General features: G+C 35.6%; 4 protein-coding genes, 1 long non-coding RNA gene and 1 other non-coding gene across 8 annotated transcripts; 4 read left to right on the forward strand and 2 right to left on the reverse strand.

The window, feature by feature from the left end:
* The first annotated feature begins 860 nt into the window (after positions 1 to 860).
* On the forward strand, positions 861 to 5930 carry LOC103409401 (AT-hook motif nuclear-localized protein 10). 2 transcript variants are annotated; one of them, XM_008375155.4, is made up of 6 exons: positions 861 to 1068; positions 1685 to 2318; positions 3303 to 3355; positions 4079 to 4210; positions 4766 to 4927; positions 5275 to 5930. In XM_008375155.4, exons 2-6 carry the CDS (start codon positions 1778 to 1780, stop codon positions 5512 to 5514), a joined length of 1128 nt encoding a protein of 375 aa, XP_008373377.3. In that variant the 5' UTR covers positions 861 to 1068; positions 1685 to 1777; the 3' UTR covers positions 5515 to 5930. The 2 variants fall into 2 exon arrangements, with proteins under 2 accessions (XP_008373377.3, XP_008373378.3); XM_008375156.4 differs by having other exon boundaries at positions 3312 to 3355.
* Positions 5931 to 6141: 211 nt separating this feature from the next.
* LOC103436703 (uncharacterized) lies at positions 6142 to 9205 on the reverse strand. Its single transcript, XM_008375152.4, has 5 exons — positions 8840 to 9205; positions 8342 to 8684; positions 7705 to 7982; positions 7308 to 7504; positions 6142 to 6766 (listed from the first exon to the last, which is right to left on the reverse strand). Exons 1-5 carry the CDS (start codon positions 9027 to 9029, stop codon positions 6320 to 6322), a joined length of 1455 nt encoding a protein of 484 aa, XP_008373374.3. The 5' UTR covers positions 9030 to 9205; the 3' UTR covers positions 6142 to 6319.
* Positions 9206 to 10687: 1482 nt separating this feature from the next.
* Positions 10688 to 16962, forward strand: LOC114825583 (uncharacterized). Its single transcript, XR_003774314.2, has 3 exons — positions 10688 to 10876; positions 11490 to 11644; positions 16414 to 16962. It is a non-coding gene; the product is annotated as an uncharacterized lncRNA (long non-coding RNA).
* Positions 16181 to 17472, reverse strand: LOC103436702 (heavy metal-associated isoprenylated plant protein 30-like). Its single transcript, XM_008375151.4, has 3 exons — positions 17168 to 17472; positions 16797 to 16869; positions 16181 to 16693 (listed from the first exon to the last, which is right to left on the reverse strand). Exons 1-3 carry the CDS (start codon positions 17318 to 17320, stop codon positions 16488 to 16490), a joined length of 432 nt encoding a protein of 143 aa, XP_008373373.3. The 5' UTR covers positions 17321 to 17472; the 3' UTR covers positions 16181 to 16487.
* Positions 17473 to 18771: 1299 nt separating this feature from the next.
* Positions 18772 to 18856, forward strand: TRNAM-CAU (transfer RNA methionine (anticodon CAU)). Its single transcript is given in 2 exon segments — positions 18772 to 18809; positions 18821 to 18856. It is a non-coding gene; the product is annotated as a tRNA-Met (tRNA).
* A 4852-nt stretch (positions 18857 to 23708) lies between these two features.
* LOC103420129 (increased DNA methylation 3) lies at positions 23709 to 26838 on the forward strand. Of its 2 annotated transcripts, none has more exons than XM_008358194.4 (3): positions 23709 to 23987; positions 24580 to 25560; positions 26223 to 26838. In XM_008358194.4, the coding sequence occupies exons 2-3, from the start codon at positions 24603 to 24605 to the stop codon at positions 26456 to 26458; spliced, it is 1194 nt and encodes a 397-aa protein (XP_008356416.3). In that variant the 5' UTR covers positions 23709 to 23987; positions 24580 to 24602; the 3' UTR covers positions 26459 to 26838. The 2 variants fall into 2 exon arrangements, with proteins under 2 accessions (XP_008356416.3, XP_008356417.3); XM_008358195.4 differs by having other exon boundaries at positions 23805 to 23987; positions 24552 to 25560.
* The last annotated feature ends 919 nt before the right edge of the window (positions 26839 to 27757 follow it).

Genomic DNA, 27757 nt, shown 5'->3' on the forward strand with positions numbered 1-27757 from the left:
CTATTTATCAACATAAAGGTCGTATCCTATATGCCTTGAAATGCTAAACTTACGATTCACATACCTACAAATTGCAATTCAAAAATCGAAATACAAACATGAATAAAAAAACTACGAAACATAAATCCAAATCTTAGGAAATTTAAATATTATAAATAAACAAAGAAAGAAAAATCCATAATCTAAAGACAGCCACCAACAAACATTCGTTCCTTTGAAAATACCCAAATTAATTTCAAACGAAATATCTACAATCCACATTAATTCAAACGAAATATGCACAAACCAAGCTAAATTAATTATTTCAAACAAAATTTGCACAATACAAATTAAGAGATCAAACCAAATCTACACAACCCAAATTAAAAGATCAAAACCAAGCTATTTTTTTTTTTGGATTTCTGAGAGTCTCCCTCGGAGTCGGCGAATCGAGCTGCGCAAGGTGCGCTGTCGAGACGGCGCAAGGAAGCTCGCCGAGTGATGGCGAGGTGGGCGACGTCGACGGTGAGAAGAAACGGCGTCGTGGTTCGGGGAAGAAGGAGATAGAGAATGACCAAAAGCAGAAGGGATCGAGCGAGAAGGAAGAGAAAGAGGGGAGAAGGAAGAAAAATAAAATAAAAAAGAAATCTGAGGGACAAAATCGAAATTTGGCTAAATATGTGAGGGCAAAATCGGACGAACACTGTGCCTATGAACTGTATTTCAGTTGTTTTTCAATTTTAGTATATATTAAAATTTTAAATTTTAATTCAAAAGTTGGAAATAATCTTTATTTTATTACTATTATTTGAAATAAGGAAAAAGAATATTTTAATTTAAAAATAAAAATATATAATTTAACATAAAAATAAAATATGATTGACAGGCGTGTGCAAGTGGCTAATTTCTAATAAAAGTCCGTAGAGGAAAAGGCACGAAATAAAAAGAAAATAAAAAAATATCCGAATTAAAATATAACCAAATATTCAGATTTCTCGCATTTCTTAGAAAAAGGGCTTCGGAGCCGCTCTGTGTTTTCGGTCCGGAACCCTAGAATTTGCGCGTCGCCGTAATTTTTCTGAATTATTGGTAAGTCGAACGTATTTTTTGGGCTTATTTTTCGATTTTCCTTTATTTTCACTGTATTTTCTTAATGATTCTTTCACTGTAAATTGGCAAAAAATATATCTTATTTTTCTAAAAAAAAAACAAATTGTTCGTTGGTGGAAGTAAAATGCTGAAATATGTTTCGTTTAAGCTTTAATATTAAAATATTTTGCTTGATCTGTGCTGATATTTGAAAAAAAAGCAAATGTAATTTTTTTCCCAGGTCATGTAATTCTGGAAGTTATTAGGGTTTTGTTGTTGGTTGTGTAAATTAAGTTGGGCTTTTGATTTTTACTCCCAGATTGGTGGGTGGTTGCTGTCAGGGTTAGGGTTTAGATACTTTTGGCAGAATGAGCTTACTTGGAATCTACCACCATCTTCTTCTTCTGCTTCTACTTTGGTTTTCTTTTTTGTTTTACTGTTCTTGAAAAATTCAGATACTAAATTGAATAATAATTTCTGTTTGAAAGAAAAGTTTTATTTATTTATTTATTCATTTAGTGTGTATAATGTAGATTACGGTTTGTAAATTGTGGTGATAAGAAAATGGTAAATTTCTTTGTACTGATCTGCTTTTTCTTTTTTAATTGCGTTTCAGGAGTTTTGGTTTGATGGAATTTTAGTACAACTGAAAATTGCGAATATATAAAAAGAATTAAATTTAAAAAATAGAAAAGAAAAAAAATTTTAAATGTCAGGATCTGAGACGGGAGTGATGACTAGTAGGGAGCCGTTTCTGCAGAAAAGTCCTCTTCAGTCACAGTCCGCCATTCAGAGCATGCGGTTGAACTTCAGTCCTGACGGCGGCTCCGCTCTCTACAAACCAGTCGCCGCCGCCACCTCACCTGCTTATCAGTCCTCAGCCGCCGCTTCCGGCGGAGGTGCTGTTATGCCGGGGGGCGCCGGAGAGGGTGCGGTTATGGCCCCTGCTGCTGCTGCTGCTGCTGCTGGGCTTAACATGAACATGGGTACTGAGCCTATGAAGAAGAAGAGAGGGAGGCCCAGGAAGTATGGGCCAGATGGCACAATGGCATTGGCTCTATCACCATCAGCCCCGCCTGTGACCGTCACCCAGCCCAGTGGTGGAGCATTTTCTCCTCCTCCTCTCCCTCCTGCTCCTGCCCCTCCTTCTGGAGGAGGTTCTGCCTCACCACCACCCACTTCCACTTCCACCAAGAAATCAAGAGGCAGACCACCTGGTTCTTCCAAGAAGCAACAATTGGATGGTTTGGGTATCCCTTCCTTCCTTTTCCATTCTAAATTCTTATATTCTTTTAACTTTTTTAAATTCTTAAAATTTTAAATTTAATTGGGTTTTATTTATATCCTATGAGTCTTATATTTTATTTTGTTTTAGTGCTGGGGTGCGTTTGGAATCTGCTTTGTTCTGGCTCTTTGATATTGTTATTATTTTTGTTTGGCAAATATTTCTGTGACGTAGGTTGGGGTTTCAGCCAACATTACAGGGGCTTTGACTTAGTTTTATGTATCCAGATAAGAAAAAACTTAGTTGTATGTACTTTTTTGTAATTTTATACCTAATATCTTCTGTATGGAAATCTGGAAGTTGTTCCCGTTTGGGCTTCTGACAGGAAATGAATGGATTTAATAATAAGGGATATATTTGCGGATGGCCTTTAATAAATAGAAAGGGGTACAACAAAGGTGGTATGCTTGAGATTCTTATGTATCAAATTTACTTGTCTGCCCTTGATTGCTGTATTGCAATTGCATACTGTAGGTGTAGTTTCATAGACTGATACTGAACCTTGATATTGGTGATATTTTCATGCGTATACGATCATTTTTGGTATTTAGTTTGTACTTCTTGCAAAGGGAGTTACTTGTTTTAAACTCTTTATGTCCAATCGATTTTGCAGGAGAACTGTATCAATATGCATTTGGAATACATATATCCAATATTGGAAAAAATTGCTTTTCGAAGTTTCCAGCAAACAAGTCTCCCGTGCTGTTTAAATTTTCTTATGATGTTTGATTTAGTATTCCAACTCCATCAACTGCTAAAACTAGAGTTGTCAACTAAACAAATTTTGTTTATTGGTTCATTATATAACTTATAGATGCATGCTTCCAGTGGCTATGGATCTTGTTTTAATGTTTCCCTTACTAAAGCCCAATTTTAATGTTGCTTTTTCGCTGCAAATAACTATACAATGATTACTGTACTATGGTTTAATTTGTTTTACTGTTTGTAGGATCTCCAGGATTTGGATTTACGCCACATGTTATCACTGTAAAAGCTGGAGAGGTTTCTACTTGCCCTTTTCTTTCGTTAATAACTTTGTTTTCGTATTCCCTGGTTGATCATCACTGCATGCATGCTTAGTCTGAGTAGTTTTTCAGCTAGAAATTTTATTTGATTGCATAATATATCTATCTGTGACTTTAAACTAGTTCTCGTCCTTATAGTTTCCATATTCTCCATATGCTGAGTAGCTGATCTCCTTCTTATTATGACTGATTATGCATGTCCTTCCATACGGTAAATGCATGTGTGATATATCAATCACTGAATCTTGTTAAGCTCCTTTTTTCTGTCAACTTGAAGTTCTGACTGCTTCGTCTATTTAAATTAACGATATTTAATTCCAATGGATGGCAATGCTGGGTACATTTAATTCAAATATTTAGTTTCAAATTCAAATAATTCCGGTTTCTTAAATTTGCATAACATAGGAACTGAACATCTAGATTTACTATTTAGGGAGTAATTGGGCCATCAGAGTATTATGCTTTCCTTCACAATTTTCTGGGAATTTAGAACTTTAATCACAAAGTTCTCCTGAGGTATCATTTGTCATGTCATGGTCAGATCCCACCTCAAGAGCTCATCATCAGTGAGCTAGCAGCTAATATGATTGAATGTCACTAATTTTACATGCGCACCTTTATTGTTTGGATGGCATACTCGTCATTTTTCTAGTTGATTACACTATATTCAATTTTAATTTTGGTGCATTTAACCTTTCAGGATGTATGGTCAAAAATAATGTCATTCTCTCAGAATGGTCCTAGAGCTGTTTGCATCTTGTCTGCAACTGGAGCCATCTCTAATGTGACTCTTCGCCAACCGGCCACATCTGGTGGAACAGTAACATATGAGGTTTGTGAGATTGCTTTGTCTTGTCTGTTGGCCTTTCCTTGTATCCAAGTTGAACTGTTACATATGATATATTGACTTTTTCATACAGTTTTGTTGTATGCTGGGCCTCAATAGCTGTTTTCTGGGAGCATTTACTGTGGATTAATATTCCAAGTCTCTCTAGGAACGGTTGTGTTTATGTTAGGATACATGACTACGCCTATACTGATGAGTTTATGTCGCCATGTTCTAACATGATTATTTATGTTTGGTTTGAGAACTTTTGAACACCAAAGGTTTAAATTAATGAAATAGTTACTATCTGGGTTCCCCTCTAGGAGCATGTAATTAAAAGCTTGTTTGCTCTTCAGTTAGATGTGAGATTCAGCATGTGTCACGATTCGTCACAAAATTGAGTCAAACGCCGAAGTTATTGTTTTTCCATGAGTAATTATCGTTAAATTTCTGTTAATCATTTGGTAATTACCATAGGGATCGGGTTCATCGTATGTATAATTTCTACCTATGAGTTATCTCCTGCTAATTCCATTTTATCATATGAATTTTCATATGCAGGGGAGGTTTGAAATTCTGTCACTCTCAGGCACGTTTCTTCTATCTGAAATTGGTGGTCAACGGAGTAGAACTGGGGGCTTAAGTGTGTCATTATCTGGCCCAGATGGCCGAGTTTTAGGTGGGGGTGTGGCAGGTCTTCTGATTGCTGCCTGCCCTGTTCAGGTACGTTTTATTTTTGGGAACTTTAACGAAAAGCACCCGGTACTGTTCACTTTAACGAGAAAAACCACATTTTTACATTAAAAAGTCAGTCCTGGTACTATTCACTTTACCCTTTATTTTGTCCTTATCATTAAAACTCAAAGTTTTCAAGCCCTTTTCATTAGTTTTCCTTTTATTTTTAGATTGTACTTGTTACGTGAAAATTAATAGTTTAAGGAAATAAAGCATGTTGGAAGATTTTCCATGATATGTGTAGGTTTATAAATTTTGAATCTAGACATAGTAGGAGCCATATTTTATTTTCCATAATAGAATCAGTGATTTTGGGGAATCCCAATCCATTGCAGGTGGTAGTCGGAAGTTTTGCTGCAGATGGTCGGAAAGAATCAAAGACGGCAAACGAAATGGAGCCTTCATCTGTAGCACCGAAGTTTGATCCGGGCAGTGGGCCAACAGGGGCAAGTAGCTCCCAGTCACGTGGAACCCTCAGTGAATCTTCAGGCGGGCCTGGAAGTCCGCTGAACCAGAGCACAGGAACCTGCAATAACAATAACCCGCAAGGCATGTCAAGCATGCCATGGAAGTGAACAGTTTGGTAAAACTCGAGGCAGGCCTTTTCACTAATTTGTGCAGTAGGCATGATCAGCAGATGTTGTTTTTCTTAACCGTATTCGAGTCTCTAGGGCAGGAACCCGTTGTAGTTTCAGCGCCGTGTATTGTATGACTAGTAGAATAAGGAATGTAGAATACTTTGCAGCTTGACCTTATAGAGGAGAAATGGCCAGCTGAAAAGTGTCAACCAGGTAGCAAGAGGTGTGTGTGAATTAGAAAGTAGATCAAGTCTTGTGATTGTAGGACTTAATTATTAAGATTAATGATTAATTAGGATGAATTAGTGATCTAGTTTTTCACGCGTTTGGCTTGTTGTAATCGTTGTTGACCCTTGGATTATCCTGCTCAACTTCGACCTCTTCTCTAATGTAATATGCTTTAATTTTATTTACATGTCGTGTGAAGTTATTAGAAATGATCATTGCCCATAATGTGAGCTTCACCTGAATCAACAGTTAAGAGTCGCCCGCGCATGTCCTTACCATCTTCCGATCAGAACTTAAAACTGTTGAAATTTAATCCAATCCTTGCTCCTTAAGTAACTTCAGTTTTATTTTCCCTAACCACGAGAAACAAATGTGAATGCTTAAAGGAAACAATCATTTGCATTTGTTTCCGGCTTCGGAAACTTGGAAACGAAGAGAATAGTATTTGCTTCAACTTTCTTCGGAAACATAAGCTGTTTTTCTACCTCTCAAGTCATGGAGGCCATGTTCTTTTACACAACACATACAAAAACCACCGTCATACAATTGTACTACACTGCAGGCATGCTGCTGATTAAGGAGCTCCTGCCTTCCGGGCTCTCTTCAACAGAAAACGTAATGAGAAAAACCCAAGCACAAATGTCTGCCAAAACCATCCTCTTGAGTTAGCAGGGTCCACCCTTTTGGCCAGGTGCCACGCGTACACACCCTCTACGATGTGTAATCCTGTAGCTACAAGGAATACAATCCTTAATACTCGCATCGACCGGAAGAAGAAGAGGCTAATAGCTCTGAAGAGTGGCACTGGCCCTATGTCTGGCAAATAAGCAGCACAAAACAGTGTGGCCATTCCGATCACACAAAATAGCCATGTGTAAATTGTAGGGCCATCCAGAGTTTTCCGTTTCCTCTCTTGCCAGTACGAGATTGTAGCAGCCATGCCCTCTCGAGGAGTCACCATTGGGACATATCCAAGTTCCTCCTTAGCTTTAAGGAAAGAGAAGTAATGTGTAACGCCAACCTGTAAATTATATAACGAATTCAGCAAATGTTGGCAGTGACTGAATAAAAGTAATTGGATTCACAACACGTGTCTACATACGATATAGATGTACAGTCTCAATCAATAATACCACGTCCAAACTAACAAAAATATCTAAGTGTGAGGTGTCCCTTTAATCAATTGATGGTTTTCTCATATGATTCGAGTCACACTATTTCTTAGAGCTTGATTTCTCTCGGGATGAACCATATAGCCAAGAGAAACTGATCATCAGGATACAGAAGCTTGCCACACCCTTGAGATAAAAAAGAACATAACCATGGTATCACTTCAAACAGTGAACAAGTAAATACGGTCCAGTGAGTCAGAAATTATAATTAAGACGAGGGAAGTCATGTGTGCTAGATGGACAGCCTTGTCAACTTAAACCAAAATTATATTAACTCTCTCTCCATTGCAGACCTTATTGTTAAAAATTGAGAGGGTAGAATTTTGAATGGATATATGCATTAACCAAGTCTATTCAGCCAAACACTAGAAAAGGAAGGAATAAGCAAACCTTGTAAACTTCAGCAGGAAGGATGAAAGGCTGCGGAAGCCACCATCGATTCAACCATGGATATAATAGAGTATAGACTGCCCAGAAAACCCTTCCCAAAAGAAGCGCACGAGGTACAGACAAAGAAGCCTTAGGTAGGTCATATTTCAAGCTTCTCAGCAAAGGTCGGATGAACTCAAAGCTGTTGACTGGAGACCCTGTAAGAAAGGTTGGTTTTCTCCTTTTACATTTCAGATAATAATATTACTCATAATGTCTAAGAAAGAGAGATTTTAGTACAATAATATGTATCTAGACTCTTAAGACTTTTAAACTTATCCGTATTGGCAAACCAGTCAACAGGATGAGAAATAAAAGCAACTAAATTAATAGAGATATGTAAGGGCTGCGTTGTTACCGTCAGATACAAAATAGGGCTGGCCAGCAGCTATGGGATGCCTTTCTTTATTTTTCCCAGGAATGTCATCCAAAAGTCCCATGCTTGCCATTATCAGCGCAAGTACTAGATTATCCACATAAATCCAGTCTGTTTTCACATTTGGTTCGCCAATTTTGAACGGAATCAGGCCTAACTTTGCCAGAGACACTATCCTTGGAAAGTGCCTTTCTTCACCTGGTCCATAGATAGCAGCTGGACGAACTGCACAGGTATAAAGACACTTCCCAGTCTTCTTCCTATATGAGATTGAAACAACCAGTCCTCAATAAACAATCAAGGCTAAGATAAACTAATTATGGGAGAAGCGAATACAACACTCTTTTGCACGCATATCCTAAGTTACACAAATTCATCATGCACACAAAAGGTTGTGTCACGAATACAACACTCTTTCGCTCGCACACATATCCTAAGACACAAATTCCCATTACACTAGAATGACCCTAAAGTAACCAACACCATCTCTTGCTCGTTTCTTGTACATTTAACCTAAGACAAACAAATTCCAAGTACACTAGAGTGTCCTTACTAACAAACACTATCGAACGCTTACTTGAATAAGACATTAAGAACGATTGCAATTGAAAATACTTACCTGAAAGGACGAGCATTGTACTTTAAGACCAACTGCTCGGCAATTGATTTACTCCGGCCATATGGATCGACATGGTTGTCGATAGGGTAATAGCGCAAGGCCTCGTTCCCATTGACAATCTCCTGTCCCCCAAACACAACATTATATGTGCTCACATAAACAAGCCTTTGAATCCCGAACTCAAGACACGCGTCTAAGATATGACAGGTTCCATTTATGTTGACCTCATCGACACGACCGAACTGCAGCATTTCTTTTCCTGACATGCCATACGAAGCAAGGTGGAACACACAGTCTGCTCCCCGCAGAGCTTTTTCAACATCCTTTTTCTGGGTTACATCCCCTACACATTTATAATTCATACATTTTCATAAATATAAAAACTTTCAATAAAACCCAGAAGTGAAAACAGGAACTGAAAACGAAATGGTTATTAGATTAAGAAAAAAGAGAAGGGAAAAGAAAGAAACGAAATTAGAATTGGGAGGAAGACGGAACCTTGGACGCAGTGGACGCCGTGCTGGCGGAGGCGATCGGACCAAGGAGAGGCTGTGCGGAGATCAAAGGCTCGGACTTGGTGAGCACCTCTCCGGAGCAGCTCCAAGCAGAGTGCGGAGCCTACGAAGCCCAACCCACCGCTGACCACAAAAGTGTTGCCCTCTATGCCTTCGTTTTCGCTCAAGTGCATCTTCTCTCTCACTCTCTCTCACTCTCTCTCTCTTCTGTAAGAGTAAATGAGTAGGATTGTTTAATTGAATCAGAACTCCCAACTCCCAACTCAGCAGAAGAGTAAATGAGTAGGATTGTTTAATTGAATCAGAACTCCCAACTCCCAACTCAGCTCACAACAAAAGTGAGAACTCAGATCACAACAAAAGTGAGAGAGGTAAGAGAGAATGATACAAGAAATTTATGTGGGCGAGTCTCTATGCTTTCAATTCTTCATTAATTATTTACCCAAAAAACATTAACACTTTCAAATAGTTTTCATTTTTTATTTGGGTAATTTTATTTAGACCCAACAATACTCTTTCTACACTCAGCTACAAAAAACTTTTTATGTAATTCCTATATTACCCCTTATACAAAATAAAATAAGAAACTGAAAATTAAATATCTTTCTACACCCATTCAACCGATATAGAACCCACATATATCGCCACCACTCAACCACCACTTCAGAGCTCCCTCCCTCTTCCTTCTTCTGCATATAGAAGTAGTTAGGCGGGATTGCTAAATTAGAAATCGCCTTCAACAACCCGACCCAATACAAAACCCATTTGACTCCATTTGGACTTCTGCAACAAATCGCTTATGGAGTCGACGATGCCACTTAGTTTTGCCTATTAACAGCAAGGCCCTATCACGCGCAATAGAAGAAAAATGGAAAGATTCACTGGACGTTTGGTGGAGTAACCACCGCAAAGAATTGGTGGGTGTGGAAGAGGTGGGGGGAACACACAAAGAATATCAGGGAAAAAAATAGTCGGGAAGGAGACAGACCCAACAAATACAGGGAGGAGAAGCAGAAGGAGAGAGAACAGTCGTGAAATGGGTTTGATGAGTTTTTCTTTTTCCAGTTTATTTATGTTTATAATTTATGAGGGTAAACTAGAAAGTTTAGGTAACAAAATATTAAAGTTGGGTTTAGAGAGAGGAAAATTGGGTCCACATAAAATTTCTCTTTTTATTTTTGTTTAGTCTGTCATTTTCCTATACAGTGGTATGAACTAAAACTAATGATAATTTTAATTATATTTTAAAATTTATTAAGAAAATAAATTGTTTAACAAATTTTAAAATAGTATTTTTCATGTCCACTAATGTACAATGAACGTACATGATTGTTTGATTCCCGGAATCCCCACAAAGAGGATCTGGCAGAGATCCTTATCCTATTAGCAATATTTAATTAAATCCCCTCAAATGAATAGTAATTGACTTTAATTAATAGTAATTTTCTATTATATCTTCACCCTACACTGAATAGCTCATTCAATTCATATTAAAATATTAGTATTTTTTATTGTATAAAATAATAAAAAAATATTTTTATTTTGTAATTTTGGATAAGGATTTTTAACCAATCTCGTCATGCCACTTTTTTCGTTAAGATTTTTATCCAATTTCGTTGAGCTCGTTACCTGTTTAGAATGGTTAAGACTAGATTTTTGATAAGATTTTTAACCAATCCCGTCACGCCAAGTGTTACTTTCTATTTAGAATTTTTTAGGATATATTTCGATAAGATTTTTAACAAATTACGCCGTGCCACGTGACATTATCTATAACTTAATCTTTTCTTTTTTTTTTCTCCATATAACCCACCATCCATGCTAAGAAATCACACACTAAAATCAAAATCTCTCAAATCTATTTCCCAATCCTTCTTCAAAGTTTGAAAAATATCCGAATTAAATATAACCAAATATTCAGATTTCTCGCATTTCTTAGAAAAAGGGCTACGGAGCCGCTCTGCGTTTTCGTTCCGGAACCCTAGAATTTGCGTGTCGCTGTAATTTTTCTGAATTATTGGTAAGTCGAACGTATTTTTTGGGCTTAGTTTTCGATTTTCCTTAATTTTCACTGAATTTTCTTAATGATTCTTTCACTGTAAATTGGCAAAAAATATATATTATTTTTCTTAAAAAAACAAATTGTTCGTTGGTGGAAGTAAAATGCTGAATTTTGTTTCGTTTAAGCTTTAATATTAAAATATTTTGCTTGATCTGTGCTGATACTTGAAAAAAAAAAAATGTAATTTTTTTCCAGGTCTTGTAATTCTGGAAGTTATTAGGGTTTGTTGTAGGTTGTGTAAATTAAGTTGGGCTATTGGTTTTTACTCCCAGATTGGTGGGTGGTTGCTGTCAGGGTTAGGGTTTAGATACTTTTGGCAGAATGAGCTTACTTGGAATCTACCACCATCTTCTTCTTCTGCTTCTACTTTGATTTTCCATTTTGTTTTACTGGTTCTTGAAGAATTCAGATACTAAATTGAATAATAATAATTTCTGTTTGAAAGAAAAGTTTTATTTATTTATTTATTCGTTATGTTTGTAGAATGTAGATTAGGGTTTGTAAATTGCGGTGATAAGGAAATGGTTAATTTCTTTGTACTGGTCTGCTTTTTTTTTTTTTTTTTTTTCAGGGATTTTGGTTTGATGGAATTTTAGTACAAGTGAAAATTGCGAATTTAAAAAAAAATTAATATTCTGCCTCACCACCACCCACTTCCAGTTCCACCAAGAAATCAAGAGGCAGACCACCTGGTTCTTCCAAGAAGCAACAATTGGATGCTTTGGGGTAACCTTTCCTTCCTTTTCCATTCTAAATTCTTAAATTCTTAAATAAATTTCATTGGGTTTTATTTATATCCTATGAATCTTATATTTTATTTTGTTTTAGTGGTGGGGTGCATTTGGAATCTGCTTTGTTCTGGGTCTTTGATATTGTTATTATTTTTGTTTAGCAAATATTTCTGTGACGTAGGAGTAGAAGAGTAAGAAATTGATGTGGGCAGCTGTATCACATGAGTATATGCTTTCAATTCTTCATTGATTATTTACCCAAAAACAATAACACTTTCATATAGTTTTCATTTTTTTTAATTTAATCTGTCATTTTCCTATACAGTGGTATGAACTAAAACTAATGCTAATTTTAATTATATTTTAAAATTTATTGAGAAAATAAATAGTTTAACAAATTTTAAAAATAGTGTTTATCTTGTCAACGAATGAAATATAGCTGAATGTAGCTCTTAGGCTCCGTTTGGTTTTGCGAAAAGCAATTTATGGGAAAGCATTCCCCATGTTTTTCGTTAAGAGCTTTTCCAAAGCGTAAAAGCTCTCATTAGCAATAGGGAAGTCAATCCCCTCAAGTGAATAATAATTATCTTTAATGAACAGTAATTACCAATTGCATTTTCACCCCTCCATTGTATAGCTCAATCAATTCATATTAAAATATTAGTATTTTTATTTTATAAAATAATATAAAAAAAATTTTATTTTGTAATTTAGGATATGATTTTTAATCGATCTTGTCATGCCACGTGTCTTTATCCGAAAGTACAATTTTTTGTGATAGATTTCGATAAGATTTTTATCCAATTCCTTCGAGTCATATGTCGTTACCAGTTTAGAATCATTAATGATAGATTTCCGATAAGATTTTTAACCAATCTTGTCACGCCACGTGTCACTATTGGTTAAGAATCTTTGATGATAGATTTCCGATAAGCTTGTTTTTGTGGTTACAGAGGTAGTCAACCCTACTCAGATGGATTATTGAGTCACACAATGACATTTTGGATTCTAACTCGGGCCACATGTCTAAGATACTTAAATTTTTGCTTTTTAGGATGTCCTCAATGGTTGTTCGTATTTAGAGTCCCAAAACATTTTTGACTCTCCATGGAACACCAAAAATGTTTTGAAACTTTAAATACAAACAACCAATGAGGACATCCCATCTGAAAAAATTTAAGTATCTTAGACATGTGGCCCGAGTTGGAATCCAAAATATCGTTGCGTGGGTAAGCAATCCATCAAAGTAGGGTAGTGACCCTTGTCACCACAAATACGAGCTCATTCTTAGTTATGGAACCAATAACCTTTAAAAGGTTCTCATGGTGACTTTGCTACTATATGATCATCTCATCCTGGTAAGAATGGAAAATCAAGTAGGGAATTGTCACGGTCTTTTTCTTTGATTCTTTAACCTATATCATTGGAAAATATAGTTTATGAAACAAGACGCAAAATTACAATTCAGTTTTAATGTAACACTAGATTGTGACTATTCCAATTACTTACCTAGACATTTTAACTTGCAAATGAAAAACAAATCCCCTTTGAAAGGTGCTACTATAGAATAAAAGCATATCAATAACAAGTCTTATCGTGGATCTGAAATAAGAATGGCACTGAGACTTCCTAGTACATTGGCAATCAATATATACCTATAAGATGCTAATTATGCTCTATACAATAATTTGTAACATAAAAATGTTCAAGAACATATCATTTCCATTGAATTAAAAGGTTGTTGGAACTTGGAATTACTCAATTTCAACATTTTTTTGTTCACACAAACACGCTACAAAGCACTATAATCCTTTGGTATGTTTATTAATTGTCTTTATTATATTATTTTCCTTAATTTCACTTTTCCTTTACGTCTCTCCTACAATTTTTTTTTTTGCAGTGAAAGATTCAAGATGATGTTTTTGATTCTTACTTGTGTTTGTTTTTTCGATTTTGTTGTGCATTTTCATGGTATACACAAGTTTATAATACAAAAAAAGTTATTAGGAAAAGAATTTAAAGGTAACACTGATTGATTTGTCTTTACCTTTTTTGTTTTTGATTTTAAGTGATTGTTATGTAAATGTGCTGCTGTTTGTATGTCAGTAGACACCTAAATTTTGCAAGCAGGCATGCTGATGCATATTATTTTTTAATATCCGGAGTACCAAGGGTGATGCGCAAGGGATTTGGGCTTAATTGTTATCCTCTCGAGTAACAAGCCGATGATCCCAAAACCTCGAGAGGACAACAATTAAGCCCAAATCCCTCGCGCATCACCCTTGTTACTCCGGATATTAAAAAATAATGTGCATCAGCATGCCTACTAGCAAAATTTAGGTGTTTGGTGACCTGCAAACAGCAACAAATTCACATAACAATCACTTAAAATCAGAAACAAAAAGGGTAAAGACAAATAAATTGGTGTTACCTTTAAATTCTTTTCCTAATAACTTTTTTTGTATTATAAACTTGTGTATACCATGAAAATGCACAACAAAATCGAAAAAACAAACACAAGTAAGAATCAAAAATATCATCTTGAATCTTTCACTGCAAAAAAAAAATGTAGGAGAGACGTAAAGGAAAAGTGAAATTAAGGAAAATAATATAATAAAAGCAATTAATAAACATACCAAAGGATTATAGTGCTTTGTAGCAACAAAACAAACTGTCAAATATGAGAATACATCACTTCGGTAATAAGTGTTTGTGTGAACAAACAAATGTTGAAACTGAGTAATTCCAAGTTCCAACAACCTTTTAATTCAATGGAAATGATATGTTATTGAATATTTTTCTGTGACAAATTATTGTATAGAGCATAATTAGCATCTTATAGGTATATATTGGTTGCCAATACTAGAAAGTCTCAGTGGCATTCTTATTCCAAATCCACGATAAGACTTGTTATTGATAGGCTTTTGTTCTATAGCAGCACCTTTCAAAGGGAATTTTTTTTTCATTTGCAAGTTAAAAGGTATAGGTAAGTAATTGGAATAGTCACAATCTAGTGTTACGTTTAAAACTGAATTGTAATTTTTCATCTCGTTTCATAAATTGTATTTTCTAATGTTATAGATTAAAAGAAAAAGACCTTGATTTTCCATTCTTGCAGGGATGGGATGATCATATGGTAGCAAATGTCACCATCAGAACCTTTTAAAGGTTATTGGTTCCATAATTAAGAATAAGCTCGTATTTGTGGCGACAAAGGGTCACTAATGTACTTCATTGCTTACCCACGCAACAATATTTTGGATTCCAACTCGGGCCACATGTCTAAGATGCTTAAATTTTTTATTAGGGATGTCCTCATTGGTTGTTCGTATTTAAAGTTTCAAAACATTTTTGGTGTTCCATGGAGAGTCAAAAATGTTTTGGGAGTCTAAATACGAACAACCAATGAGGACATCCTAATAATAAAAAAAATCGAAGTATCTTAGACATGTGGCCCGAGTTAGGATCCAAAATGTCGTTGTGTGACTCATCAATCCATCTGAGTAAGGTAGTGACTACCTCTGTAACCACAAAAACAAGCTCATTTTTCAATTACAGAACTAATAACCTTAAAAGGCTACTATATGATCATCCCATCCCGGCAAGAATGGAAAATCAAGTAGGGAACAGTCGCGTTATTTTTCTTTGATTATTTAACCTATAACATTGGAAAATACAGTTTATGAAACGAGACGCAAAATTGCAATTCAATTTTAAATGTAACACTGGATTATGACTATTACAATTACTTACTTAAACCTTTTAACTTGCAAAAGAAAAAAAAAATATTCATTTGAAAGGTGCCGCTATAGAACAAAAGCCTGTAAATAACAAGTATTATTTAATATTATTCACATAAATACTTATTACCGAAGTGATGTATTCTCATATTTGACAGTTTGCTTTGTTGCTACAAAGCACTATAATCCTTTGGTGTTTTTATTAATATTATTTTCCTTAATTTCACTTTTCCTATTTATATTTAATATTTAAGTAAATAGCAAAATTATAGATAGGGAACTATACTAGCGACCTACCTAATTTTATTATAGAAATTTTCGGGATCAATGATTGGACCTTGCAAACTAAAAATACATTTTCTTCGTCTCTCCTAATTTTTTTTCGTAGTGGAAGATTATGGACAATGTTTTTTATTCCTACTTGTGTTTGTTTTTTCGACTTTTTTGTGCATTTTATGTAGGGGTAAGCTAGTGAGACTAAATTTTTAAATTAAATTTTGTAAACTAAATGATGTGGTTGTTGATTATTGTATTATTACTTAAGTATTGATTAACATGAATATTTTCTATTAGTGACACATCATTTAATTTGTAAATTTAATTTAGAATTTTAGTGTTCCTAGCTTACCCTTTATATAGGGGACTATGCGGCTAAATACAGATGGATGTTGCTTTTGGTTTTCTTAATTTATTATCGTGCCCAAAAGTTGTAGCTTATTACTTTTTCCTTGTTTCGACTTGCTTACCGTCAGGGGATTTTTATAATCGTGCTCGCTGTTAATGAAATTGAGTTGAAGAAAAAAGCTATATATTATAATTAATTTTTGAATTCATAAATATAGGTAATGCTATCCACACACATTTTTTAATTTTCAACTCTCAAATCAAATAAATTGAATAAGATCAAATGACATAAATTGAGTGAGAGCTAAATTTTTTGTGTGTAAATAGCACTAACCTAAATATAATGTCTCACTCACTCGATCTATATCTATTTAAATGTCTCACCCATATTTATATATAGGCACTCCTTTTCTTAACTTGCAATAAAGAGAAAAAGAAAAGGAAGTTAAGAAGAGAAAGGGGAAGTTGTAAATTCTAGAAGTTGAAGTTGTTGAATCTGATCAAGCTTCCATAACTGGCGCTGGCGTAAGCAGAGAGGAGCTCGTTTTGTGGAGACCAGAAATCGGCTTTCAGTCCTCCTCTCTTGATCGCTTTCAGTAATTTGTTTCTGTGCAGATATCCTGCGGCTGTTGTTACCACCACCTTCTGACTGTATGCGTCTACTTCAACCTTTTCTATCCCTGCACCATGCAATCAAATGAATCACATTCACCACCAATATTAAACTACCTACGTAATCACTATATGTATGAGTAATGCAATGCATGAAGGTTGATGGACTACCTCTTAATTTTGAAAGGCATTTTCTAAGTCGCTTCTCATGCATGCCAACCATCTCCACCTTCAATTCCACTGTCTGCAAAGTCAAATTACTGTAAAATGTAACAAGACTTGAAGGGGAATAACCTTATAAGTGAAATGATAACAGTACACTTCTTTTCTTGTTCTACACACTTCTTTATTTTTAGTCGTATGATTGAATAAATCAAACAGAAAAAATGAACAGGATTAACCAGTAGGGCGTAAGGGGTGCAAAAATGTGTGTGGTTATGGTTTCCTTAAAATTAACCAAATGGTGGGCAAGAACAGATTTTTTAGATGATTAGATCAATAACCGAGTATCGAGCAATAAAAATGCGTGGTTATGTAATTACCTCCATTGTCGAGAGAGATACTTTTGCAGACTGGAAATGATTAACTGATGATATATGTATATGATGCTTGAGAATATATAATATTTTCAATTGGTATAGAAGGAAGGAAAGAATGGGGAACCTAAATATCAATAGAGATGGAGCGCAGGTCATTTTATACCCGGAGGAGGGGGAGGGGGAGGGGAAGGGGGACAGGAAAACACAAATAAAGTGAGTGATGCTGGATTTTGGTACTCCCTACAAAACCATCATCTGCTTTGTTTGCTTTGCTTTTTCAAAATTAACCCCCATCCTCATCCCATAACAAGAAGCTCAAGCTTCTAGGGAATTATTGCCTTTGACCGTCCAACTTACCTTTCTTTTTTCCCTTATTCCTTTCTTTCTCATAGAGGATTAGGAATTAGGAACAATTGGGATTGTCTCAAGGGAAAATCATCAACCTTAACTTACATGATCTAAGCCGTCCTTCTTCATAATCTTTCTTTTGTGGGTCCAACCAGTGAAATCCTGCTGCATGCATTTACAATGTTTGGAGAGCTTTCATGGTATTTCAATAATCTGAATTGTCTAATTTTTAAGTCTTTTTTTAAAGATTATCTTAAATACCACACTTGAATTTGAATCTATTTAACCATATGAAAATTGGTTGTCAATTTCGTGTTTTCTTTTAATATTGTCTTTTTCTTTTTCTTTTTCACTGAGATTTTGATGTCTAAATGATTTTGAATCCGTCTAGTTTTTTTTTTTTAAGAATTATCCATGAATGATCAATGAATTAGAAAACCGACTACTCAAATTGTTGAAATAAAAATTTAAGCAGTTGATTCCACATAGTATCCCTTGAATAAGGTTATCTAAGAGATCCCTCAATATAACATGAAAAAGAAACTATATGTATGTGTGGTGACATGCATGTTTAATTATGCTAGCTATATACTCTTTAGTTGATAAAGACAAAGTGATCCCTCGATCTCCATGTAATGTTGCATTGACCGAGCATGCTTCATACTTGTCCTCGTTGCAAACTGCAAGGTGGGGAAAAGGAAAAAGGAGTAAGGTAAAAGAGAAAAGAGAATAAATTAAAACCTCAAGCATGGAAAATATACTAGTCTGCAAGTTTGGAATTTTTGGGTTCCTTCTTCTATGCATCTAGCTTGCTTACCACATCAATATTAGATGCTACGGTTTTAAGGGAAGATTTGAATTGGTGCTTGTGTGTCATCCTTATCTAGTGAACCTTTTTTTCTTAAAAAGAAACACGCTTAAACCGGAGCTTATCGTTTAATTAATTACTTTAGAACGTTCACTTCATTTAAATTCTGAATTCAATTATCCATCATCTACTATCTTGGGTAAAAGAACACACACATAAAGAATCATCCGAAAGGAGGTCTAACCAAACAACATAAAATAAAAACTCAACCTAATATCCCAAACACCTTAAGTAACCAAATTACAAGGGCCGGTTGGTTGTAAACTTGTAATGGCAAATGGTAGCCTAACAAAAACGAATAAATAAAGATCCCTGTGCAATTAAATGAAAAGAAAAATAAATAAAGATTCATAACTAATATCTAAACTCAGAAACACTTATAAACACAACTGGGGTGGTGGCGCAGTTGGCTAGCGCGTAGGTCTCATAGCTTCTGAGTGATCCTGAGGTCGAGAGTTCGAGCCTCTCTCACCCCATTTTTTTTTTCCTTCAGATTAGTTACATGCTCACTTGTATTGCCAAATGAAAGAAGGTAGGGGTGCAATTTATAGCGGGTCAACTCCCATTCGTCCATGCTCAACTCAATTTCAAACCCAATTGAGTGGGTTGGAATGAAATAGAAACTTTTGGAACCCAACCCATATTGGATTGGGTTGATGTCTTCTCCGCCCATATCAACCCAACTCGAATTCTCTCATGCACACATTACCCATTTCGCTTCATTTTATATAAGTTTGGTTTGGATAGCTATAATTGAAGCACCCTGAATTAGTCCATGCCAACCGAATTTCAAACCTGATCGAGTGGGTTTGAATGAAGTAAAAACCCACACAATCCCAACCAAATCATTTATTGGGTTGCGTTGATGCCTTGTCCATTCATGTCAACCCAAACCCAACCCGAATTCCTTCATGCACATGTTACCCATTTCGCTTCATTTTATTGGAACAATGAACGATGATGTTGCTTTTACATTTCTAGTGGTTGAAACTTTGGTATTCTCTTGTAATTTTATTTTAAGTTTGCATGGTTGAAACATTATAAATGGTCTCCACAATCTAACATGCCCAAGTTACAACCCTAATGGAAAGGAAGCCATAAGCCATAATCAATTATCTTTTCTGCTTGTGTTAAACAAAGTTCCTCAATTCTTAAACTATAGGTAATTATGTATACTTCTAATTAAGAAAACAAATTTACAATTCTAAACCCCAAATACAAGATATTTGTCAGTATAACATGTGTAATTAATATTTTATTAATAAACTATAGAAATGTGATGTATCACTTCACCTCCATGCCAAGTGGTTTGGAAACACATAAAAATTTTGTGAGTTTAAGGAGGTTTTTCCAATAAAGAGTATTACTGTAGAGAAGTTTTTCCAATAAAGAGTATTACTGTAGAGAGGTTTTATTGTATTTTATGCAAGAAAATAATTTCTGCACACCCGTGTTTACTTTGCTCTTTACCCTTTGTAGACATGCAAATTTCGTTGAAAATAAATGTTCACCAATGCGTTAAATTTTGACATGCGAGGGCTTATGTGGCATGTACCATGTGTCTCATAAGTTGTTCACATAGATGTGACTTATCAAAATAAAAAAAGTCATCAAGAAAGACACGTGTCAACACTTGGCGAAAATGAATTATTTGATTTTAATTTAATTAAATAAAAAAATTAGTTAATGGAGTCAAATCACGAACTGGCCCACAAATAGAGTCATGGTTCTTTTGTCAATTAATCAAGCCCATGATCAAGGCCAAATCCATATGTAGGAAAAGCTTAGAGAGTCTACAAATAGGAGGCTTCAAGACAAATAAACATGGTCCATAAAATTATTCACGCTCAGACACTAAAGTTTTGAAACTCTGAAGCTCTCAAGCACTCAAACCCCCCCCCCCAAACACTCAAACACTTAATAAGACTCAAAAAACCCTCCACGTTCTTTGCCAAACCTGTGAAAAATCATCAAGCATTGCTACCCGTGCTGGTTCTTCCATCGCCACAAGCCAAGTCCATGCGGCAATCGTTCATCAGAGATCAAGTCATCGCGACCCTCAGATCAACGACACATATCTACACATCTTCAGAGGTCGAATCAGAGAAAACTTTGTAAATATAAATTGTAACCTTAAACTCATTAATACAATACATTTATTTTGTACATGTATTCTTGTTTGATTTGCTACAGGATTTTTGTGCCCTCTGTTTGGATGAGAAAAATAATATTGGAATTTGAACAAAAGTTAGAACTTATAATTAACATGCACTGATTTTTCTTGTTTGGATTTTTAAGCATCTAAATTTAGAATTCCCTCGTGAAAAAAAAAAACTTGAAATTTTGAACCTCCAATTCTCAAGCTTAAATTCCATATAAATTGTTGATAATTTCTATAAATGAGACTTAAAAAAATATAAATAAAAACAAAAACCTAACTGTGAGTAACTCTCAATGTCACTCCCACCCTTGTTGCCGTTGCTTCCACCCACAATCATCACTATTGTCGCCAACACCACTCACCATCACCAATACCATCACCACCCACCATCGTCATTGCCGCCGCTTGTTGGAAATGTGCCCTAAAACCAATCATATGATGATACTTTACGGACATTTCAAATGTTAAACTAATCTAGTTTAACATATAAAGGGCAAAGATTATTGTTTGAGCCGTCTCATATAAATGTTATATGCTTAAACGATAAAGTCCAAGGAATAAGTGATTGGGAGAATGCAATCTAATGAAGTTAGATTAATGAGACCATTCTTTCGTAGACACATCCTAAATGTTCCTGATCATAGGATTACCAATTGGGCATTGACAGTCCGTTAAGATCAGTACGTACTGTGTCTTCTCTCAGGGAGAGTGACTAGTCTCGAGTCATTGGTGTGTGTGACATCAAGACAAGTACGTAGGTGCTCAATAAGAGAATGAGTTCACTGAACGTGATCAACGAAGAGTTCTTATATTCCATGTCACATGAGAACTCATGGTTGGGATAATGCAAAGTAGTCCTTTGACCTGAGGCATCACAGTTGTCTTGTGGTTAAGTCCTTAATCTTTGATTATGTCTAATTCACCCCCTCGGGGTGTCACGGCATCGTTGGGGTTAAACCACTTAGCTATGGAGACAAGTGAATGCGCAACAAGGGATCTCTAACCTTCAAACAGTTGAGGGAGAATACTCTATGATATGATTTGGAATCTCTGGCCAGAGTATGAATGAGATTGGGGAATGCGTTCCAAATCACATTCAAGGAAATCATATAAGCAAACGATTCACATTGGATAGTAGACATGAGTAAATAAACTATCATACCAAACAATGTGGTCAAGAGTATTAGATTAGAGAAGGACCGTATTGCATTTGTAATCCCGAACTGAATAGGTTCTCCACCTCTTCTGATTAGCTTGGGTAACCATGATATGCTGCTAGGTGTCACTCATGGTTTGTGGAAGCCCTAAACGTGTGTAATCACTAAAGGGAGAATTGAAAATAGTTTCAATTCACAATCGATGTAAAATGGTTTTAATCGCCCACTACCTCGCTAAAAGGAACCTAATGGATCGCACACCGTAAAAGGTAGAGATTGGAGATTAAACGGAAATGAGTAAGAATGATTAAATGGTTTAATCATTTAATTATGGCAAGGATTAATTAATATGTTAATTAATCAAACGAATAAGTTCGTTAAAGACTTCGGGATAGTTTTGGACCTTAAGGCCCAATGGGCTTCGAACGTCAAGCCCATTAACTTAAATTGTATGACAATTTAATGAATAAAGATTCATTAAAGCCCAAAAGCCCAAACATCCCTAAATGGCCGGCCATATTAGATGAATTAGGGTTTTGGTTGTTTAGGTTACTTAAAGAAGTGACTATATAAATGACTTTATAGCCAAAATTCATTAAGGAAAAATTAAGGGTTTATTTTGGGGGAAAATTGGTGAGAATTGTCTCTCCATTTTCTCTCTAAAGAGGCCAACACCTTGGAGGGTACATCTAGCAATCCTACTACTCCAAGGTCACTCATTTCTTCTACAATCAAACCTTGGTGAAGAGACTTAGAGGTTCCCTATTTTGGGAACTTGGAGAAACCTATTTTTCCATCCAAATCCATGGATCTAAGAAGCAAGGAATGAAGGCCCTATCTCTTTGGGTGATTAGCCTTTGCTTATGCAAAGAGGAATCTACAAAGGTAATACTTTCAACTCACTTTGTTTTGAGTTGATTATTGGTTCACCAATCTACTAGGCTTTGAATTTCATGGTAATGTTTTGTTTTTGAGTGCATGCAAGCATGATTCCGCCTTTAATTGTTAATTGCATGCTATATGATGTTGCTCAAATGAACATGTTTTTCAAAATAATTCCTTCACCGCTATCATCACCACCTATTATCATCACTATGTCGCCGCAACAACTACCCACCATCGTCATCACCCTCACCACCGTCAATTCCGCTAGTACATATCCTATTATATGTCACATTATATTAATTACTCTAGATACTCATTCAATTTTCAATTTCGTATCTGAATTTTCTTTTTCTTTTTTAGGTTAACCAACGAGAAAATTCTCAAATTTTAGAAAAAAAATTCCATGATTTCGAATTCCAGAAAAGAAATTTCCATAATTTTAAAATTCCTTGAAAATCTTAGGGCCTGTTTGGTATCCTATTTGAAATTTTTTATCATTTCTCAAAACATTTCTTGAAAACAATTTTCTTTAAGACTAAAAAACTTGATTGGTTTGTGATTTAAAAATTTTAAATCTTACGACTTAAACTAGACAAAGATATTTTAAAAAAAAGGGTCGCAGGAGAGGGAGAGAGAGATGGAAATAAAGTAATAGATGATTTAAGGAAAGAGAAAGAAGGGTGAGGATCGGACGAGACAGAGAGGAAGAGGAATAAGAGAAAGAACCGAGAGAATAAAAAGAGCAGATTGGAGGAGAGACGAAAAAGGTAAAAATAAAAATAAAATAAAATAAAAGATGAAAGAGAAAGAAGAAAAGAGAGAGAGATAGATTTGGAATGAGAGGGGAGGAGAGAGAGAAAAGAAATAAGTGAGCTTAAGTTTAAAAATTTTAAAAACTCACTTTTTATGTTGTTAGATAATAGACTATATTTTTGAGTTAGTCTCGAGTTCAGTTTTTGAAAATAGTCCTACCAAACAAGTTTTTAAAACCTAAAACTTGAAAATTATTTTTGAGTTTAAAAAGTTAGATTCAAGTAGAGTACCAAACAGACCCTTAAATTTCCTCGTCCAAACGTAGTTTAGTTTTCTTCTTATTTAACCGAATTCCCTTGTGCAATAATACTTGGTTTTTGTTTTGGGCCAGAAAAAGTACCTGGGTTCTTTAATTGTTGCAAAACATGGACTCAGCCCATCCCCTCACCGCCCCGCCCTCTGACGTTTGCTTTATTTTCTTCTTCTTCTTCAACCTCAGCAGACAGCAGCGATCACGTCTTCTGCTTCATTTCTCTATCTTCCCGTTAGTTTTTACTTCTAACTAACCCAGCTCCAGCCCTCTCTCTGGTAACGCCTTATCTGGCCTTTCTTCTTCTAATCTTCTTCAATCGGCTCATTTACGGACCCCAGGTTAATTCTAATTCTTTAATTTCTGATTCTTAATTGCTTTTTGATTGAGGGTTTAATGTAGATTACATTTTCTGGTTAGTGGTTTCCATTTTATTTTTACTTTTTTATTCAAATGTTCCTGCTTTCTCAGTTCATTGTTATGCATTTGCAAACCCGAAACTAAACAAAAAAAAACCCTGTCTTCGGTTGACATATTTATTTATTTTAAAGGAAATTTTAAATTTTGAGTTAGATTCTATGTACCCAGAATCCCATTTTTTAATTTTCAAACGAAAGAATTTATTTTTAGCCAAGCTGCATTTGGGGTATGAGTCGATGTAAGAATCTGACCTGTAATCAGTATGAGTATCAGCCTCGACATTGTCTAACACTGTAAACCCATACAAATGCAAATTCTGTTTCAAAGTTATGCTTTTCGGTTTTAAACCATATGGAAGTAAGAAAATAGATATTCTATGCATGTGGAATCTACTTATCTTGAAACTATGAAGAGAAATTTCATTTCAGCATGTTTTTTTGAATCATTTATTTATGTAATGAAGTTAGTTGGATTTACATTTGTAGATGGATCTCAATAATTTTGGTATTTTAGATTTAGAAGAATAAGCTAGGAGCATGGACTTAGAACCAAAAGACGATCCTCGTAAAGCTTCATTGAAACCATCATTTGCGGACCAGCATTTTCTAGTCAACTTCATAATGGGAAATTACTTGGGTCCTGATGTCAATATTGATAACCTGAAATACTCAGCATTTCAAAGGATAGTGGAAAGTTCGCCTCCATATATGTCAAGTGATTTGGGGCCATCATATGTCAGTGTGTCTCTTTTGGAGAGTTTATATTACTATCTCCTGAGAAATGCTCACCCTAGTCTCATTTTGAGACCAGATATGTTGCATAAGTACTTTAAGGGCAACCTAACCTTACCAAGTTCAGGGGTTACAAAAGAAAGTTGGCGCCAGTTCACAGATCTTTTTCCTTTGGCTCTTCATGAACAGATATGGTACCCAGAGAGCTTCAGAGTTGTTAAGGGGATTGTTTTGATTGATGATCCTGTTACATCATTTATGGAAGAAGATGTTCTTGAAAAGTTCAAATCTTTATCTGGTATAGATGGCCTGAAAATTGATATAGGTCAAACTATACGATATCAACATGAGTACCTGAATGGTGGAGAAAGTAAGTCTAATGGCTTGAATGATGATGGCAAGGAAACAAAGACAGAAAATATGTCTAATGGAAATGGTAATTCATCAGAAAGGTTTCTGAAAAAGTATAAGAGGAGGTGCGTCTCTCATTCTCCAGCAAAGCCAGCATCTCCCCAAGTTGATTCTGAATCAAAGCATTATAACAAAGATGGAGCTTCATGGATGAGCAATCCAGATGGCCCTGCCCTGATGCCCCTTATCTCTCTTCCTAATATGGAAGAACCTACTTCTGATTCTTCTATTGTTTTGTCTGGGACTGCCAGGAAAGGGGTAGTTGGACCACCAGTTGGTTTAGTGGACATTGGTGTTAGCAAGGTTGCATATTACTTCCGGGTTGCTCTACCAGGGGTCAGGAAGGATTTTTGTATGTTCTCCTTTCCTTATTTCTTTTCATTTATTCATGCTGGTGTATGCTATTAAAATGCTCATAGTTCAGTGTCCCCCCCCCCCCCCGCCCATTTTTTTTAAGTTCTCAAGGCACCTCCTCTACCTTCAATAGGATATTGTATCTCAGTGCATTGAGTAAAACAGAGTTAATCTGCAGTTAATGTTCCCATTGCTCCAAGATATAGCACCGTATGAATATTCTAGACAGAATTTTCTTAACAATTCATACTTGTAATAAGTTGAACACCAGAAAGCCTCTTGGAGGGTTTATTATCCCCTCCCCACATTCTAGGCTGAGTGACTGCTGGGAATTTGTTTGAACCCATGAAGTGTATCTGCAAGATGTACTCAAACCTTCATGCTAGGCATAAACAATATCTTGTTTGTTCTTCCTCAGCTAAAAAACAAGATACTGATTTACACATGAAAATTAAATTTGCATCTCGTCATTTACATCTATGCATTGGATTGAAATCAAAAGTAACATCTCCCGGGATGTAAAGGAGATGTAAAAGTGGCTTTGGATCCCATATATATATTTCCATGATTCGAGATGCTCTTGCATTTATGCTCTCTTGACAAGAAATCTTGAGCTCATGTTTGTTCACAATTACAAGTTGATATTATTTGTGGCAACAGGTCAGTTTAGTTGTGAGATTGAATCTAATGGGAAGGTTCATCTCCAAGGCATCACAAGTGGTGGAAATCCCATAAGGAAACGTTCGCGCGTATTTCAGATGAAGTTGCAGCAATTATGCCCAGCTGGACCATTCACTCTCTCTTTCAGCCTCCCTGGACCTGTTGATCCAAGGCTCTTCGCACCACACTTCGGATCTGATGGCATTTTTGAAGGAGTTATCGTAAAAGACGAGTGATATATGTTGCCGAGTTACATACATTCTTGATGTAGCAGCGGTCGACGAAATGGTAGAATTTTCTTACTTGTCCTGTTACTAAGTTCGTAGTTTGGTAGCACTTGCGTAAATGGTGTAGAGAAGTATTGGTAGGACTAGGATGTAGTTTAACGAAGTGATCCTCTTCCAACATCAAGTATGCCGTATGAGTAGAATTTGGCGGGATACTCAAGCTAGATGAGTGCTGACACGTGGTGACGTCGTCTAGACAATCAACACAAGTTAGGGCAAAGTATGGAGATCAGTTCTGTAATTTTCTTTTCTCTTGGGAAATTTTCGGTATGCCACTTCGATTTAGTGCCTTATTCTGATTTTAGTATTAGCTTTCCATTTGGTTTCAATGGGCATCTACAAGCAACATATCACATCGGTTACGCGTTTAATGATCAAAGACGTATCCCTTTTAAGGGTCTACCACGCAGGCTCTAAAATCTTAATGTGTGTTTGGCACTTGTAATTCTTGATTGTCTCTTTCTTTTTTCCTTGACCAATTCTACCAAAAACAATTGGCAGCAGCTGTAGAGCAAACAAAATGTTGAAACTTGAATCCCAAGTTAACATCGCCATCACTCGTCGATATGGATTTGTAATTGTATCATTCAATGTATTAGTATTTTAAGTGCGACCTTAATGTTATGTATCATTCAATGCTACGCACGATTTAATCGTTAAATTTAATTTTCGCAATTACTCGAATCTTCTGGTACTATTTATTGATGCGATGTATTGAAATTTTTTTCTAATATTTCCCCCAAAAGTCCAACACCTATCCTCTGCAAGAATTAAGAGTAAAACAAACCAAACTATATACTTTTTAATTACATGCTGTAGCCGGTACAAGAAACAAAGTGTAGCTATGAGCGTGTGAAAATGACTACATAATTTAAAAAAAAAAAATCACAAAATTAAGTATTAGTCGAAATTCATATGATTCCGTATATTCGTGGAATCATAAAGTAAAATGACATCATTTGCAGTCCGTCAACCTTTGATCACATCAAATGTCAACTTCGCGAAACAACCTCGTTCCTTCCTTCCCCTCGGGGCCCGGGGCGCCACCAGCCCCACAACCCCCACCCTCCAACCTTGTAATTAATGGAATAGGATCCTTTTCAGATTTCTTGTGTGGAAATCCGAAAGATCAATTAATTATATCCGTTCATCGTACATTATACGGTTATAAATGATTTTAAAATTGAATATAAATAGTATCTAACGAAAACTGGCCGTACAATGCACGATGAATGAACACGAGTAATT

Source organism: Malus domestica, chromosome 06 (assembly GCF_042453785.1).
Source record: "Malus domestica chromosome 06, GDT2T_hap1".
In the NCBI taxonomy this organism is placed as follows: domain Eukaryota; kingdom Viridiplantae; phylum Streptophyta; class Magnoliopsida; order Rosales; family Rosaceae; genus Malus; species Malus domestica.